At 46.5% G+C, this 14,182-nt stretch overlaps 1 protein-coding gene across 1 annotated transcript in view; it reads right to left on the bottom strand.

Moving 5' to 3' along the window:
- The window catches only part of LOC107120922 (myosin light polypeptide 6-like), a 25,476-nt gene extending 12,309 nt beyond the window's left edge, over positions 1-13,167 (bottom strand). Inside the window, exons 1-2 of the mRNA XM_015423709.1 lie at positions 12,847-13,167; positions 6,120-6,147 (exon numbers count right to left, since the gene is read on the bottom strand). Coding sequence (XP_015279195.1) covers positions 6,120-6,147; positions 12,847-13,044 — 226 coding nt within the window. The 5' untranslated portion in view covers positions 13,045-13,167. The remainder of the gene's footprint in view (positions 1-6,119; positions 6,148-12,846) is intronic.
- Positions 13,168-14,182: the final 1,015 nt, after the last annotated feature.

The raw sequence follows: 14,182 nt of genomic DNA, 5'->3' as shown, positions 1-14,182 counted from the left end.
GGGATTCCTGTACATGTAATTATAGTAGGGGTGAGTGTGACATAGCGGTTAGTGTATCTGGGTAGGATTGGACAGGCCTGGGTTCAAAGATCCATTCAGCCACAAAACTCACTGGATGACCTTAGGCTACACTCTCTCTCAGCTTTACTGTGTATACATCAGCTCTATGAATGGTAAGATAAAAAAGAATAGCTGGAAAAAAGACAAGGTGATTACTGTGAATGGAGAATTGTAGCAGGATAGTTGCATTAGTATGCTAGTACTCTCCAAAGCCATATCTACCTGGGATGGGCATGAACTGGGAAAAATGGAGGTTCGTGGTTCAGGGTTTTCACACACCACGAACCACGAACTTCCACAAACGTCTCCATTCCACAAACTGGTTTGTGGTTCGGGAAGTTTGTTGGGCTGCAGCCCCACCTGGAAGTGAGCTCTGAAGGCCTTTATAGGCCCAACCTGGAAGCAAGTAAATGCCTTTGGAGCTCACTCGGGTCCCAGGTGCTGGGCTCTGACAGTATTTAAATGCCCGCGGAGCTCATTTCCAGTTGGGCTGCCAACTGGAAAGTAAGTTCCGAGGGTATTTAAATGCTGTCCGAACCCTCCCATGAACCTCATGAACCTCCATAGATGTTCATGGGTGGATCATGGGAGGCAGTTCTCCTGAACTGGCCTGGTTCATGCTTGAACCGCGGTTTGTTTATGGGTTCACGCCCATCCCTAATATCTATGTTACATATATAAACCAGTTTCCAAGCATAATAAGAGTTATTGCTCCAAATCAAGCAGCCTGTAATCCATTTCTCATGAGAGAAGCTGTTTTTTTTTACTGTTCTGTGAAAACCCTTGTGTAAAAGCCATTACAGTAAAAAAACCAGTTTTAGAAGCACAAGTTTATAGTGTGGAGGCATTTTAACAGAAGGCAGCTCACTACAACTACAGTTTCCTAAATTCCTGCAAGAAAGTTTTACAGCTTTCATAAAGGAGCAGTGGTGGTGAAAAAGAAACCAAAAAATGGCAGTTGGCTGATGGCATGATGTCCAGGTTTTCCCCCGGAAGTGATGTTGGACCTCTCTAGCAGGGCCGGCCAGAGGTTTTTTCGCGCCCTAGGCAGGGCTAGCTTGTGGTGCCCGCCTCCCCAGGCGAGCTTGTCCAGGGGACCCCGGCACGCTCCCTCAGCCCCTGCCGAGCAGAGGTGCCGCAAGAGCCTGGCTGGGTGCAGTTTTAGAAGCACAAGTTTATAGTGTGGAGGCATTTTAACAGAAGGCAGCTCACTACAACTACAGTTTCCTAAATTCCTGCAAGAAAGTTTTACAGCTTCCATAAAGGAGCAGTGGTGGTGAAAAATAAACCAAAAAATGGCAGTTGGCTGATGGCATGATGTCCAGGTTTTCCCCAGAAGTGATGTTGGTCCTCTCTAGGAATTGCTAGAAACATCACTTCCAGGGTAAACCTGGAAATGATGTAATAATGTTCTGCCGGAGCGGGGGGGGCCTCCCGACTGGCGTCTGGTGTGCACGCGCAAAGCACGCGTGCACACCGCATGCACGTCACCCAGAAGGGACGTGATGACGGCAGGCACGCTGGGGGCGGGACCATGGATCCATACAAGGGAAAACCATAGAGTTTTCCCTCGGATTGCCGTAGCCCCGCCCCCAGCGTGCCCGGCGTGCTCGCGTCAATTCCGGGTGACGCGCACGTCAGGGTGGAGTTCCCCCAGGGGCCCGATCCAGTGGCGGCAGGGAACGGGCCTCTGGGGCGGGGGTTTCCCCGCCCCCCGGGGGGACTTGGGAAGCCTACTGGACTGGGAAACAATAAAATCTTTCCTTAGGAGTATTTATTTATTTAAAATATTTATTTATTTAAAACATTTATTAGCCACCTTTCTTCCTTACAGAGCTCAAGGTAGCTTACACTGCCGATAAAACACATTGGATAAAATGCAGTAAAAACATAAAACCAAAATTTGAAACCACTACTCAGGATTGCTACTAAACTTAACCAAATGCAGTCCTAAAGAAAACTGTCTTCAACTACCTTCTAAAGATCAAAAACCCCAGGGAGGAGGTTCCATAGCTGTGGGGCTGCTACTGAAAAGGCCCTCTCTCATGTGCCCATAAAACAAACTTCTTCGATTGGTGGGACACTCAGGAGGGCCTCTCCCTGTGATCTTAATTCCTGGGCAGGACCATACGGGAGAAGAGAGTCCTTCAGATACCCTGGTCCCAAGCCAACTAGGGTTTTAAAGTTCAGTGTAGTAATTGCTGTAATATCGTGGTCACATGCTCCTGATAGCTGGTCCTGACCAGCAGTCTAGCTGCAGTGTTCTGAATTAGGTTCAGCCTCCAAACACTCTTCAAGCAGAGCGCATTGCAATAGTCCAGTCTGGATGTAACTAAGGCATGGCTCACCGTGGCTAGTTCTGATTGACCCAGGAATGGACATGGATTAATGCGGCCTTATCTGACTGACACCGTTGACACACCAGCTGAAGCTGGGTAAAAGCACTCTGGTTTTTCTAAGTTGACTGCTGTGTCAAGTAGCACTCCCAGGCTGCAAACCTGGCTTTTAAAAAGGAGTGTAATCCCAACCAAGACAGGAGAGATCTCAAGCCTCAGTTCTGCCTTTCTGCTAACCCAGAGAACCAGTGTCTTGTCAGGATTAAGTTTTACCTTGTTCACCCTCACCCAACCCATTACTGACTCCAAACATTGGTTCAGAACACCAACAGCATCCTTGGAATTAGGTGGAAAAGAAAGCTGGAGCTGGGTATCATCCACATATTGGTAACACTGCAGTCCAAACCTCCTGATGACCTCTCACAGTGGCTTCACATAGATATTATATAGCATGGGGGGTAAGATGGAACCTTGCAGCACCCCAGATGTCAATGGCCATGGGGCAGAGCAGGAACCCCGACCCTCTGAGGCTGCCCCTCTGATAGGACTTGAACCACTGTAACACAGTGCCGCCCATTCTAGTGCCAAAAAGCAGCTTAGCAGAACTAGCAGAGTCACACTCCCCCTGTCTAGTTCTTGACAGAGGTCATCAACCAAGACATCCAAAGCAGTCCAAACCCTGGCTTGAAGCCAAATTGAAATGGGTCCAGAAAATCAGTCTCTTCCAAGAGCCCCTGGAGCTGAGAAGTAACCACCCACTCAAGCACCTTGTCCAAGAACAGAAGACTGGAGATTGGCTGGAAGTTCTCCAACATAGTAGGGCTTAGGGAGGGTTTTTTCCAAAACAGATCTAATCACTTCCTTATTGAACATGGATGGTACAACCCCCATCCTCAAGGAAGCATTTCCCATTCCCTTTACCCACTCAGCCAACCCCCCTCTGGCAACTTTTATCAGCCGGGAAAGGCAGGGATCAAGAATACATGTGGTCCATCTCATCACTCCAAGGATCTTGTCCACATCCTCAGGCTCCACAAGCTGAAAGGTATTCATATAAGTTGGACAAGCAAGTGCCATAGGTACATCCTCTAAACATGCATCCATGCCAGCATCTGACCCAAAGTGGATTTGGGTGATTTTGTCCACAAAGTAGTAAAGAGATCACAGTGAGCTGTTGTGTGGTCAGAATCTTTGGGTGATTTTGTCCACAAAGTAGTAAACAGTGAGCTGTTGTGTGGTCAGTTCCCTAGGGCTATGATATAAGAGCCCCTGAACCACACAGAAACAATGGTGGTGGAGAAATATTGCCTTTTTGCTTCCATCACCACCACTAAGTAAGCTCTAATATGGGGTCTATGCCATGTTCAATCAGCCTTTCTCCAAGTTTCCCACCAGCAGTGTTCTAGCTGTCGTCCCTCCCACTTCATTGCCTTTCTCTGAGAAACTCTGACCCAACAAGGCAAACAAAGTTTAAATTCTTGATATCATTTACAAATAAAAAAACAATGGACAATAACAAAATGAACAATATTCAAAAAGAACATAAGATGAGTTCTGTAGAATCAGACCAGTTGTCAATCTAGTCCAGCCTTCTGCTATACACATTGGCTATCCAGCTCTTCCTGATGTTACCTCTGAGCATTGTCAAGCTTCAAAAGCTTTCATGAGTGTTGGAGTATCTGCAGGTTCTCTCCCTGATGTCATGAAAGAGTTAACCTGTTTGTTTGTCTATGCTAATTGGTAGTTAGTTAGTTAGGACCTATGGGATGTCAAATAGAAGTTCCTGGGCTAGAAGGGAAGGACTATGCATAATGAACTGACAATTAGCATGGTCACTGGTCAGTTCATAGTTGGGATATGTAATCTGAGATTTTGCACATAGACATCCTCAGGGCTTCTTCTCCATTCCTTTGTTTTAGAGTTCATTGTGGTCAGAGTCTCCATCTTGGAGTCAGCATCAGCTAGAAAGATATAGCTTAGTCAGCGAGACTGTTTTATTGTTTTATTCCTCCATGTAAGCCTCCCTAATAGTAAACTTTATTTTAGCTAATTTACACACGTGTGTGACATTATTGTTTTTATGTGCCAACAATGAAGAATTCTGTGTTACCCCCCTTTGAAATGCCATCAGGGCAGGGGTCATTTTGTGGGGGAACGACTTGGAATGGTGTTCCGGAAGTAACAAGGCCAGGCTGGCTGGGGAAAGGAAGGCAGGGCAGCCAGGCAGACATGCCTCCTTTTCCCCCTGAGCCTCTCCGCTTTTGCAGAGACACTCAGGGATTTAAATGCCTTTATTTCCCTTCTCCATTAGGGAAGGGAAAGAAGGGCATTTTAAATAGCTTCCTCAAACAATTCAGGAAGGCCCTCACCCTGAAGCAGGGGTCATTTCATAGAAAAGAGGTGCAGAAGCTCAATTGCACAAATCATTTGCATATGCCACACCCCCTGACAAAGGGCAGGGTTCCCTACCTCCTATGATGACGTTCACTGTCTTTGGGGTCCCGCACAGCAACGGCAGCTGCTGCCTCCCACCCAGAAGGTGAGATTTATTTGATTTTTTTTTAACGTCAGCCCCATTGGTCCCCCCTCACTGAAAATTTTCTAGCTACAGGCCTGCACAAACATTATGCTTCCTGGGCTCTTCTGAAGCACCCCTCACTAGAATTGGCACATTTTAAATTGGTCCCTCTAGCTGCCAGCTTAATCTGCAGCAACTACCAGGTGATATGATTTACCTCCACATCAGTGAAAAGTTTCACCTGCCCATTTCCACAGATTAAGCCTCTGTTAAAGGGACAGGACATTTTTTTTCCTGGCCAGCTGACAATCCTGTCTCTCTCACTCCAGTGAAGAGGAGGAAATCCAGGCCTGGTTCTTTGCTTAGGGGGAAAAGATGCTTTGGGAAAGTAACAAAGAGGCAGCAGGATACACATTGTCAGGTGTCAGGACACCCTTAGGTACCACATTAGGGATCACTGGCTCATGCTGTTAGGCCAGAACTAAGTATACCTGGACATCTCACATATTATTAAAAGTGTGGCATAATGTTATTTCACTCAGAGTTGCTCCCAAGCGTAGGATATGGAAGTGAGGATCTATTATCATGCTATTACTGTCATGCTAATACTGACTTCTATTACTATGTATTATGGAGGAGGAGATCTGGAGTTTGTTCTGTCAGAACCAGACATGCAACGATTATGACAACTATGTCTGGCCTTGAGAGCTTTGGGGAAATAATAACAAAGAAATGCCAAATGCACACAAAACAGAAGTTTAGTTAGATATGAGTTCTATGGTGAATCACAGAGAAGTTTGCCTACAGGCTGTGCTAAAGGCAACGAACACACCCATGTGCAGGGCTCTAGTCGGGGGGGAGCTCTCAGGTACGGAGCTCCGGAAGAGAACCTCTAGGGGGCGGGGCGGTCATGTGGTGAAGCCCCGCCCCCTTCTTTACCCCGCCCTCTGCTTCGATCCTCATTCCGTTTGGGAATGAGGATGAAGCAGGAGGGTAAGTAGCCGGGCCTTCTGACACACTTCCGGTGATGTCAGGGAGTGTGGCCTTCTGTCACGTCCGGTGATGTCAGGGGGCATGGCATATGCAAATAAGTTATGCTAATGAGTTATGCTAATGAGCTCCGGCAGCTCTTTTTCTACAACAAGACCCCTGCCCATGTGTAAAGTCTGGGAAAGCCATTGGCTGATCATAAGAAATGGACTTACCTTCCAGCTGCTCCTTAGTGAATTCAATCTGGAAAAAGGAAAGAAAGTGATTGGAGGTTATGAAAATCACTGGAAATGAATGACAGTTCTTGAAATGGGATGTACCAAGAAGACATAGTTAACTGGACTAAGCTGTGGATGGAACTGGAAAGTTATAACAAGCAGTCTTTAGGCCTTTCAGAACCCTTTTTCAGGCAGAGTTGAATGACCACAGCAGATGTTAAAACTCTCAAAAGGAATGCTAGTGGTTGTAGGCTAATGTACCATCCATCTTTTTCTCTGCATGTGTCAGTTTTGATATTTGTTCTGTCCACTTAATCTTCACCTGAAATTGTTTGAAGGACAACTTGAGTTGCTGCATGAAACCATTTTTAAACATACTTACGTAGTCCCTACGGGGTAGAAATTCACTGAAAAGAATTAAACTTGGGATTCTAAGACTACAATCCAATGTACATTTAAGTCTGAGTAAGCCCCTTGGAACACAGTAGGACTTACTTCTAATTAGTAATTAGGACTGGACAGCAGGGATATTAATCAGACCCCACAGATCAAACAAAACAGCTTGTGGGCTGTCCACTAAATTAGGTGGCCCCAAATGCACTCTTTTTATTTTCCTATATTATTTACAGTCCTTTCTTGCTTTACTCTATGAGATTTGTGACAGGCAATAATTATGGATCTCACTTACGCTCCTCTCCACAGCCTTGGGAGGTAGATGTAAATCTTGCATCCTATAGTTTGTGCCCACTTGAGCTTCCTTCATTTGTTGCAGAGGCAGTCCTCTGCTGCAAAGACCATTCCTCTTGAGCGAGGCACTTTGCAGCTCCACAACAGGAAAAGGAGGTATGAGCGGAAACAAGGTATAGGATCCAAGCCTGATAATATCTTACCAAAGACCATAAATATTTACTTATGGCTATACTGGAATTTGGAACAGTCTTAACGTTTAGCTAAAGGTCTTTGCCTTATGTTTCTATTTTGTCCAAACTATACTGTTCATAAGCCTTAATGACATATTGGTCCTTATGGGTTGGGGCAGGGCTTTTTTTGTAGAAAAAGCCCAGCAGGAACTCATTAGCATAATAGGTCACACCCAACAGCTGAAACTCATTAGCATATTAGGCCATACCCTGACACCACAGCTAATTAGCATATTAGGCAGCAGCCCCGTGTTGCCAGAAGTGTGATCATCCAGCCACACCCACCTTTTGCTTCTTATTCTGTTTACCTTGTTTGTTGTCAAAACCCAGGGCTTTTTTTTGTAGCAGGGACTCCTTTGCATGTTAGGCCACACACGCCTACTGTAGCCAATCCTAATGAGTTTCTGCTGTTGGGTGTGGCCTATTATGCTAATAAGTTCCTGCTGGGTGTGGCCAACTCAGGAGCCAGCCGGAACTCCGTTCCTGTGCGTTCCTGCCCAAAAAGAGCCCTGGGTTGGGGTATACGAAAATAATAGTGTCAAGCATGTGTTTCCTAGAGCTAGTGTGTGGTGTGATCTTGCACAAGATTGTTTTATCCTCACACAGGTGTGCTAATAATCCACCCCACAACTTTCATGCTTTCAAGTTTTGTTTCCCCCCCCCTTTTCTCTGCCCAGTTACCACTATCAGAGAAAGACGCAGACCAGACTCACATGCAGGGAGTGTGTGTGTGTGTGTGTGTGTGTGTGTGATGTGCAAGGAGGGGTGGTGGCGGCATAGCTTGTTTACCTCTTTCGTTGCTTATAGTTATGTCCAGGACTCCCAAGTATGTCTCACTCCCTAATTTCTGTATTCAAACCAATAAATTAATCCAGAGATGTCTTTTCTCTGTTCTCAGGGCTGCTGAGAGCCATCATTAGATATCCCTCGGGGGCCCCCTCACCCCCCAACCCAACTGAAACATCATGTGAAAGCAAATGACATGATTTGCCCTCCTCCATGGGCTCCCACAGGGACCAGGACCCCCAACATTCTGTCTCCCTCTAAAGCTACCAGTACTAGCCTCAAGGTGAGGCCTGGGGTTCTCCATGAATTATAATTGATCTCCATACTACAGAGATCCATTCCCCTAGAGGAAATGACAGCTTCAGAGGGCAGATTCTGTGGTATCACATCCCTGCTGATCCCTTTCCCTAACTCCACCCTCCATAGTTTTTTGTTGTTGTTCAGTCGCACAGTCGAGTCGATCCCTCCATAGTTACCACCCCCAAATCTCCAGGAATTTTCAAAATGGAGTTGGCAACCTGGTCTCCCTCCCCTGCGGTGGCCTGCAATGTTCTGTAGTAGTCTTTTTATCCTAGTGACCAATGTGTTTAATGTCTTTTCATCTTTGCTGTTTGTACTGGTTATACAACATTGCCAATTGCATTATGGATTACCAATACTGGTAGATCTGTCAGTCTTCTGGTACTTTTTTGTTTGTTTGTTTGATAACTTATGGATAGTACAACTGAACATTATCTATGTATTTTTATGCAGGGTCCCCAACAGTCAAGTTCTCCGCCATTTTAACTCCTCCGGGTTGTCATGGCGACACTGGTGACATTTGCTGTTGGGTGTTGCCCATAGGTGGCGCTGTTTCAGGCAAGCCCAGAGCAGGCTGCTTCAGTCTCGTGACTGGGGAGCTATGTTGTCAATGGAGCAGCCCTCTGCATAGAGGAGATGTTTAGTGGGGCAGTCATGCCAGTCCAGCAGGAGGTTCCTGAGAAGGGGATTTAGATCAGGTTCAAATAAGGGCTTGCTTTTTCATCTTGGTGGTCATTCTCTTTATCGGAACTCCTACCTCATTGGTTCAGGAATTTTGTCACATTAAGAGGGCATGGCTGCTCACTGAACAACCCCAATCCTCCCGCAACTTGATCTTCCTGAGCTCAGAAGGTGGCATCCCAGCACAGCAGTACTACAGAGGTAAGACTGAAATAACTGTTCCCTGAAAGAAAGGGGGGGGGGAGAGGAGGGGGGATATGCTAATCCCCCTGCTTGTGACCACCTGTCCCTGGTCCGGCTTGCCAAGAATGCAAGCCAAATACTGGGCTTTTCTGCCGACTGTTTCAGACCTGTCGTTAAAATAACAGGATCTTTTTCAATTGCTAAATTTATCTTGTCCCTCTGACCCCCTATCCTTAGCATGCTGCGCTTCTCAGACACCACTGCTGAATACAGGAGGCCCTGTTAGGATGGGAGAAATTTCTCTGCCAACAGTGCCTAGCATTTTCACAACTTCCTTGAACAGAAACCATCAATTTCTGCTAGAGTCACCATCTTTTTCTGATAACCTTCAGAGTCACTCTGTCCTTAAGCAGCTACATGACAGAAATCCAGTAGGTGTAGCCTTCCCTAGATGAACTGAGGCTGGACCTGGTGAATTTGTGGCTGCACAAAACTTCTGCCAGGAAAAATTGTGGCACTTACCATAGTTTCTGCATATTTAAGTCTTTGTTACTTTCATATGTCAAATCTGATGGGTAGGTTGACATAATAACTTGCCTTGCTGGAACAGAACAAAATCCTTCTCGTCCAGCATTTTGCTCCAACAGGCCAGCTAGATGCCTCTGGATGTACAATGCTCCAGCAGGTACAGCCTTTGAACATGGAGGTTTCACTTAGTTATCATGACTGACAGCACAGATTGCAGTCAGGAGGCCGGGTTAGCATCACAAAACTACATATCCAAAACAGCAGCTCATCATCTGCTCATTCACTGGCCTGCCCCTATGCTTCTCTTCCTTATGAGCAGAACAGATCTACAGACAGAGACAGTTCAGGATATTTAGTTTCTATCAAGGTACACCTAACACACACACACACACCCTGGGCCTGTGCTTAAGGCTGCCAAGTTTCAAACCGGTCCTTCTGACTGTCCCTTTAATATCAGTTTGATCTGCAGTAATATTTAGGTGGTGTTATTGAGCTCCATGCCATGAGAAGCTTCAACTGCCCATTTCTGCATATGAAACGTCAGGACATTTTCCCCCAGCCAGTTGGCAACCTTACCTGCACTGTCACTGAGTGTGTCTGAGCCAAGACCTTGCAGCAACAATGCTGGGGCTTGGCTTGGACCAGCTGATGGTCTTGTGGGCCCAGAGAGGAGGCCGTGCCTCCTGTGCCACAGTTGGCCGGAAGCAAGATGAGTCCGTATGTGGTGCACAGTCCGGTCTCCTTCCTCATTGTGCTACCCCAAGAAGCTACTTGGGTGGCCTTGCCTAGAGATAATAGACCCGACTGATTCAAAACTTCCTCATTCTTTTTGGTGTCACTGCAGCTTCCAAAATTATGAGACTCATTGTGGTTCTGCAGACAGAGACCAAAATCACCTACATGCTTGCTTACTTATTTAGACCTTTTGTACACCATTTTTCTCCCTAATAAGGATCCAAAGCGACTGGCACATTTATTTATTTATTTATTCATTCATTCAATTTATATCCCGCCCTTCTCGCGAGCGGGCTCAGGGTGGCTTACAGTAGTGGCACCAGTTGCCAATAAAACCGTATAAAACATATAAAACAGTACTAAAAAAATAAAACCATAAAATCATAAGGTGCTATTAGTTATCCTTAGAGTGGCGTGCTACAGATGTCCCCAACAGCTGAGTTCCAGCTCAGTGTCGTCCTGAGTCACTCGATGGAATGAGCCAGACGTTAGAGCTGAGGGCCGGGCTCTTTGATGGTAATAGTGGGGGCGGCCCCTAGTTGAAGGCCTGGTGGAAGAGCTCCATCTTTCAGGCCCTCTGCGGAACTGTAAAAGATCCCGCAGGGCCCTGATCTCTTCCGGGAGCTCGCTCCACCAGTAAGGAGCCGCCACTGAAAAGGCCCTGGCCCTCTTCGCAGTGAGCCTGGCATCCTTGGGGCCTGGGAGGGTTAACCGATTCTGGGACCCTGACCGCAGTGCTCTCTGGGGTACATGTGGGGAAAGGCGGTCCCTCAGGTATGTTGGACCCTGGCCATATAGGGCTTTAAAGGTGAGCACCAGCACCTTGAAGCGGATTCGGTATGCTATTGGCAGCCAGTGCAGGGCCTTCAGCACAGGCTGGATGTGCTCCCATCTAGGTACACCCATCAGCAGCCTGGCCGCAGCATTCTGCACTAGCTGAAGCTTCCGGATTTGCGACAAGGGCAGCCTCATGTAGAGAGCGTGTCATTTTCCTGTCCTCTTTTTCATGCTCACAACAATAACCCTGTGATGTAGGTTAGGCCGAGAGAGACTGACTGCCCCAAGGACACCCAGGGAATTCCCAAGGCAGAGTGGGGGGTTCAAACCTGGGTTCTCCAGATCCTTGTCTGACACTCTAACCCCCTGCACCTTGCTTTGCATTGTAAAGCGCAGGAAGGCTGAAATGCAATTATTAATCAAACTTCCTGTATGTCTGGCAATTAATTGATTCAGTACCAGTATTTTTATAAACTCTTTTTTTCACATGTGCAGTGGTAGGAGCACTTTATTGGGCACATGTGAATTTTGTCAGATCGTTAACTTTGATTAAGTCCCTGCTTAGCCGTGGATTCACTAGATATGGACAAGCATTCTCTCTCTTCCTTAAGGGGTTGGGGTTTTTTTCAGTCTTTTATGCCTGAAGAATATTCTTTTGAAGGTATAAAACTTGTTACACCTTTAAATGACTCCTTCTGGTAAGAGAAATCAGATTTGTTACGTTGTAGCTGGGCAAATGAATCAAAACCCATGTTCTGCCAAATTGCAAAATTGTACAAGAAGCTTTATTTACAGGGGAGGGTGAGCTTTTGCATCCCAATAGCCCCCTTTTTTAATCTAATTGACACCTGAGCTTGGAGAGATACAATGGAAACAAGCAGGCTGGATCCAACATTCCATCAGTGGGAGGCATTGGTGGATGCAAATGTTTGCCATTCTCTCCTCCATCTTTTTGGATCCAAGGAAAGTTGATTCCAGTTGCTGGATACAACCCAACAGAGTAGGGTGTTGCCAATTATTTGGTGTCCCTTGCAGATATAGATATTAATGACAGCATGCGCCTGCGTGCCTGGGTGCATACATACATACAGCCTGTCCATTCATTTCAATCCACCAAGTAATGTCAGGGGTATTGTTTTGGTTCTCACTCATTCTGACCTTCCCGCTTCGGAGAAATAACTGAATCCCTGGAAGGGATTTAGACATTTTCCTGGAAAGGATTTTACTTAGTACTGAAAACTGTCAGTAAGGTTCTCAGAGAGCCAGGGGCTTGAAAGTAGAATCCCCTCTTGAAGCTTTGGTAAGAATTATTTTGCAGGATTTTATGTTGTTTCAAAAATCTGCAAAACTTCTTTGATAATAGTAGGAGAAAAGGAAAACGTGTACACTGTGGGAAGCAAGGCTCTCTCCAAACACTCCAACTATTGTCTGTCACCGTCCTCACAGTCTTTCTGAATCACCAACATCTTTACCACCCCCTCTGTGGCTCAGGTTCAGTGGGACAGAATTATGCTCTGCATTTCCAATTTTCCAACATTCACAGACGAATATTTAGCACCTCTTCTCCTTAGCAAATTCCCACTGAGGGCTCCCATTTTGCGCTATATTTCCCCCCTCTCTTAGCCACATGTTAGTAACATATTGCAATAAAATAGCCCACCATGCTCAAATGAAGGGCTCCTTGTAGAGAATGATCTCAGCGCAGGGAAATGAACCCAACAGCCATCTCTTTACACCAACCTACTCCTTTCCCAGTGGAGGCTACGAAGGCCTGGTGTCTTGCCCCTCATTCACTCATGCCATGCCCCACTCACCACCACTTTGGAGAGGTCAACTGGAGGCTCCTTGGGTTTCTCCGGTGCTGATGGTGGTGCTGGAACTGTGTCTTGCACTTTGGCTTTGGCTGCTGCTGTTGGGGCGGCTAGCTTTCCTGCAGCAGCAGCTGGCTTAGCAGCTGGTTTGGCAGGAGGGGCTACTGGCCGCTTCACTGGGGCATCCTTCTTGGGGGGCATGTTGCTCTGTGTCTCCTATACTTGGAGAGAAGCAGAGGGGGCAGTTGGCATATGCAGGCAGGATCCCCAGCTCAGGCCGGCTCTGCCTTGTCAACTGCTTAAATAGCTCTGTGGGATACAGTGATGTCAGCCCAAGAGGAGTAGCCGGGTATGGAGAGGGAATGTGTCTAAAAATGGGAGCAGCAGTCACCTTCAGCAATGCTAGTTCCTCCCTCCATTCAAGTCCAGGAGATCTCCAAGGGCTTTGTTGCAACAAAGCATCCTTTAGCCAGCCAGCTCAGCTAAGGATATGCCTTTGAGGCACCAAGCCAGCCAGCTCAGCAGAATCTCTCTGCTACGGACCGGGTCCGAGAAACAGCAAACAAGGGTGGGGTTCATACATCTATTAAAACTCAGCCAGGCTGGATTAGCTGTTATGCTAACAAAACTACAGAGTGGAGCCCAGTCTATCTGCCATGGCACAGTTACCTGGGATTTTCCCCAACATGGAGTTTCTCCATCCTTCTCCTTGCACTGGGCTTTTGTGTAATTCTTGGCAACTCAAAACGTAAAGCATGGGGGCTGCTCCCTTATCACAAGACAATGGGAACATGCTTATCTGGAGGACGTTTTAGACCCCGAGTAGCGTGGTCAGCCAAGAACATAATGCTGAAGATTTCAGGGCCAAGGCAGTGCAAAGCTGGGTTCTGTGGGAACTGGAGAGATACTGATCCAAAGAATATTTAGATGAACTAATTGTTTGATTCTTTATGTGCAGGAAGGCTTATGTTTGAATGGGCCTGCCTCTGTGCATAGAGGGAAAAGCAGAGCTTATGGGTCAGAGAGCTTTGTGGGGCTCCAGAAAATATTTCAGCAATCCTCCCCTCCCCACCCCCACACATTTTGCTCTGATGTCACTGTACTTTTGCTTGTTAGATTGATGGGGGAAATTGATACAGAAAGAAAGGCACCACATAAAAAATCTCTAGTAACTAAGAGGCCTTCTTTCTCAACAATAGTAGAATATACATCGTTCCCAAAATTTTGTGCAGGTTTCCAAGACTTCCACTTCCTTCCAAGAACTAGCTTCAAATCTTAAGAGTTATTTTGGTTCAGAAGCCTATTTTCTTCTCCAAACTGGCTCAGTCCCCCACCTTAC

The sequence above is a fragment of the Gekko japonicus genome, unplaced genomic scaffold, assembly GCF_001447785.1.
Source record: "Gekko japonicus isolate JY-2015 unplaced genomic scaffold, Gekko_japonicus_V1.1 scaffold33, whole genome shotgun sequence".
In the NCBI taxonomy this organism is placed as follows: domain Eukaryota; kingdom Metazoa; phylum Chordata; class Lepidosauria; order Squamata; family Gekkonidae; genus Gekko; species Gekko japonicus.
Note: the sequence above shows the minus strand (reverse complement) of the source record. Positions and strands in the feature narration are given on the sequence as shown.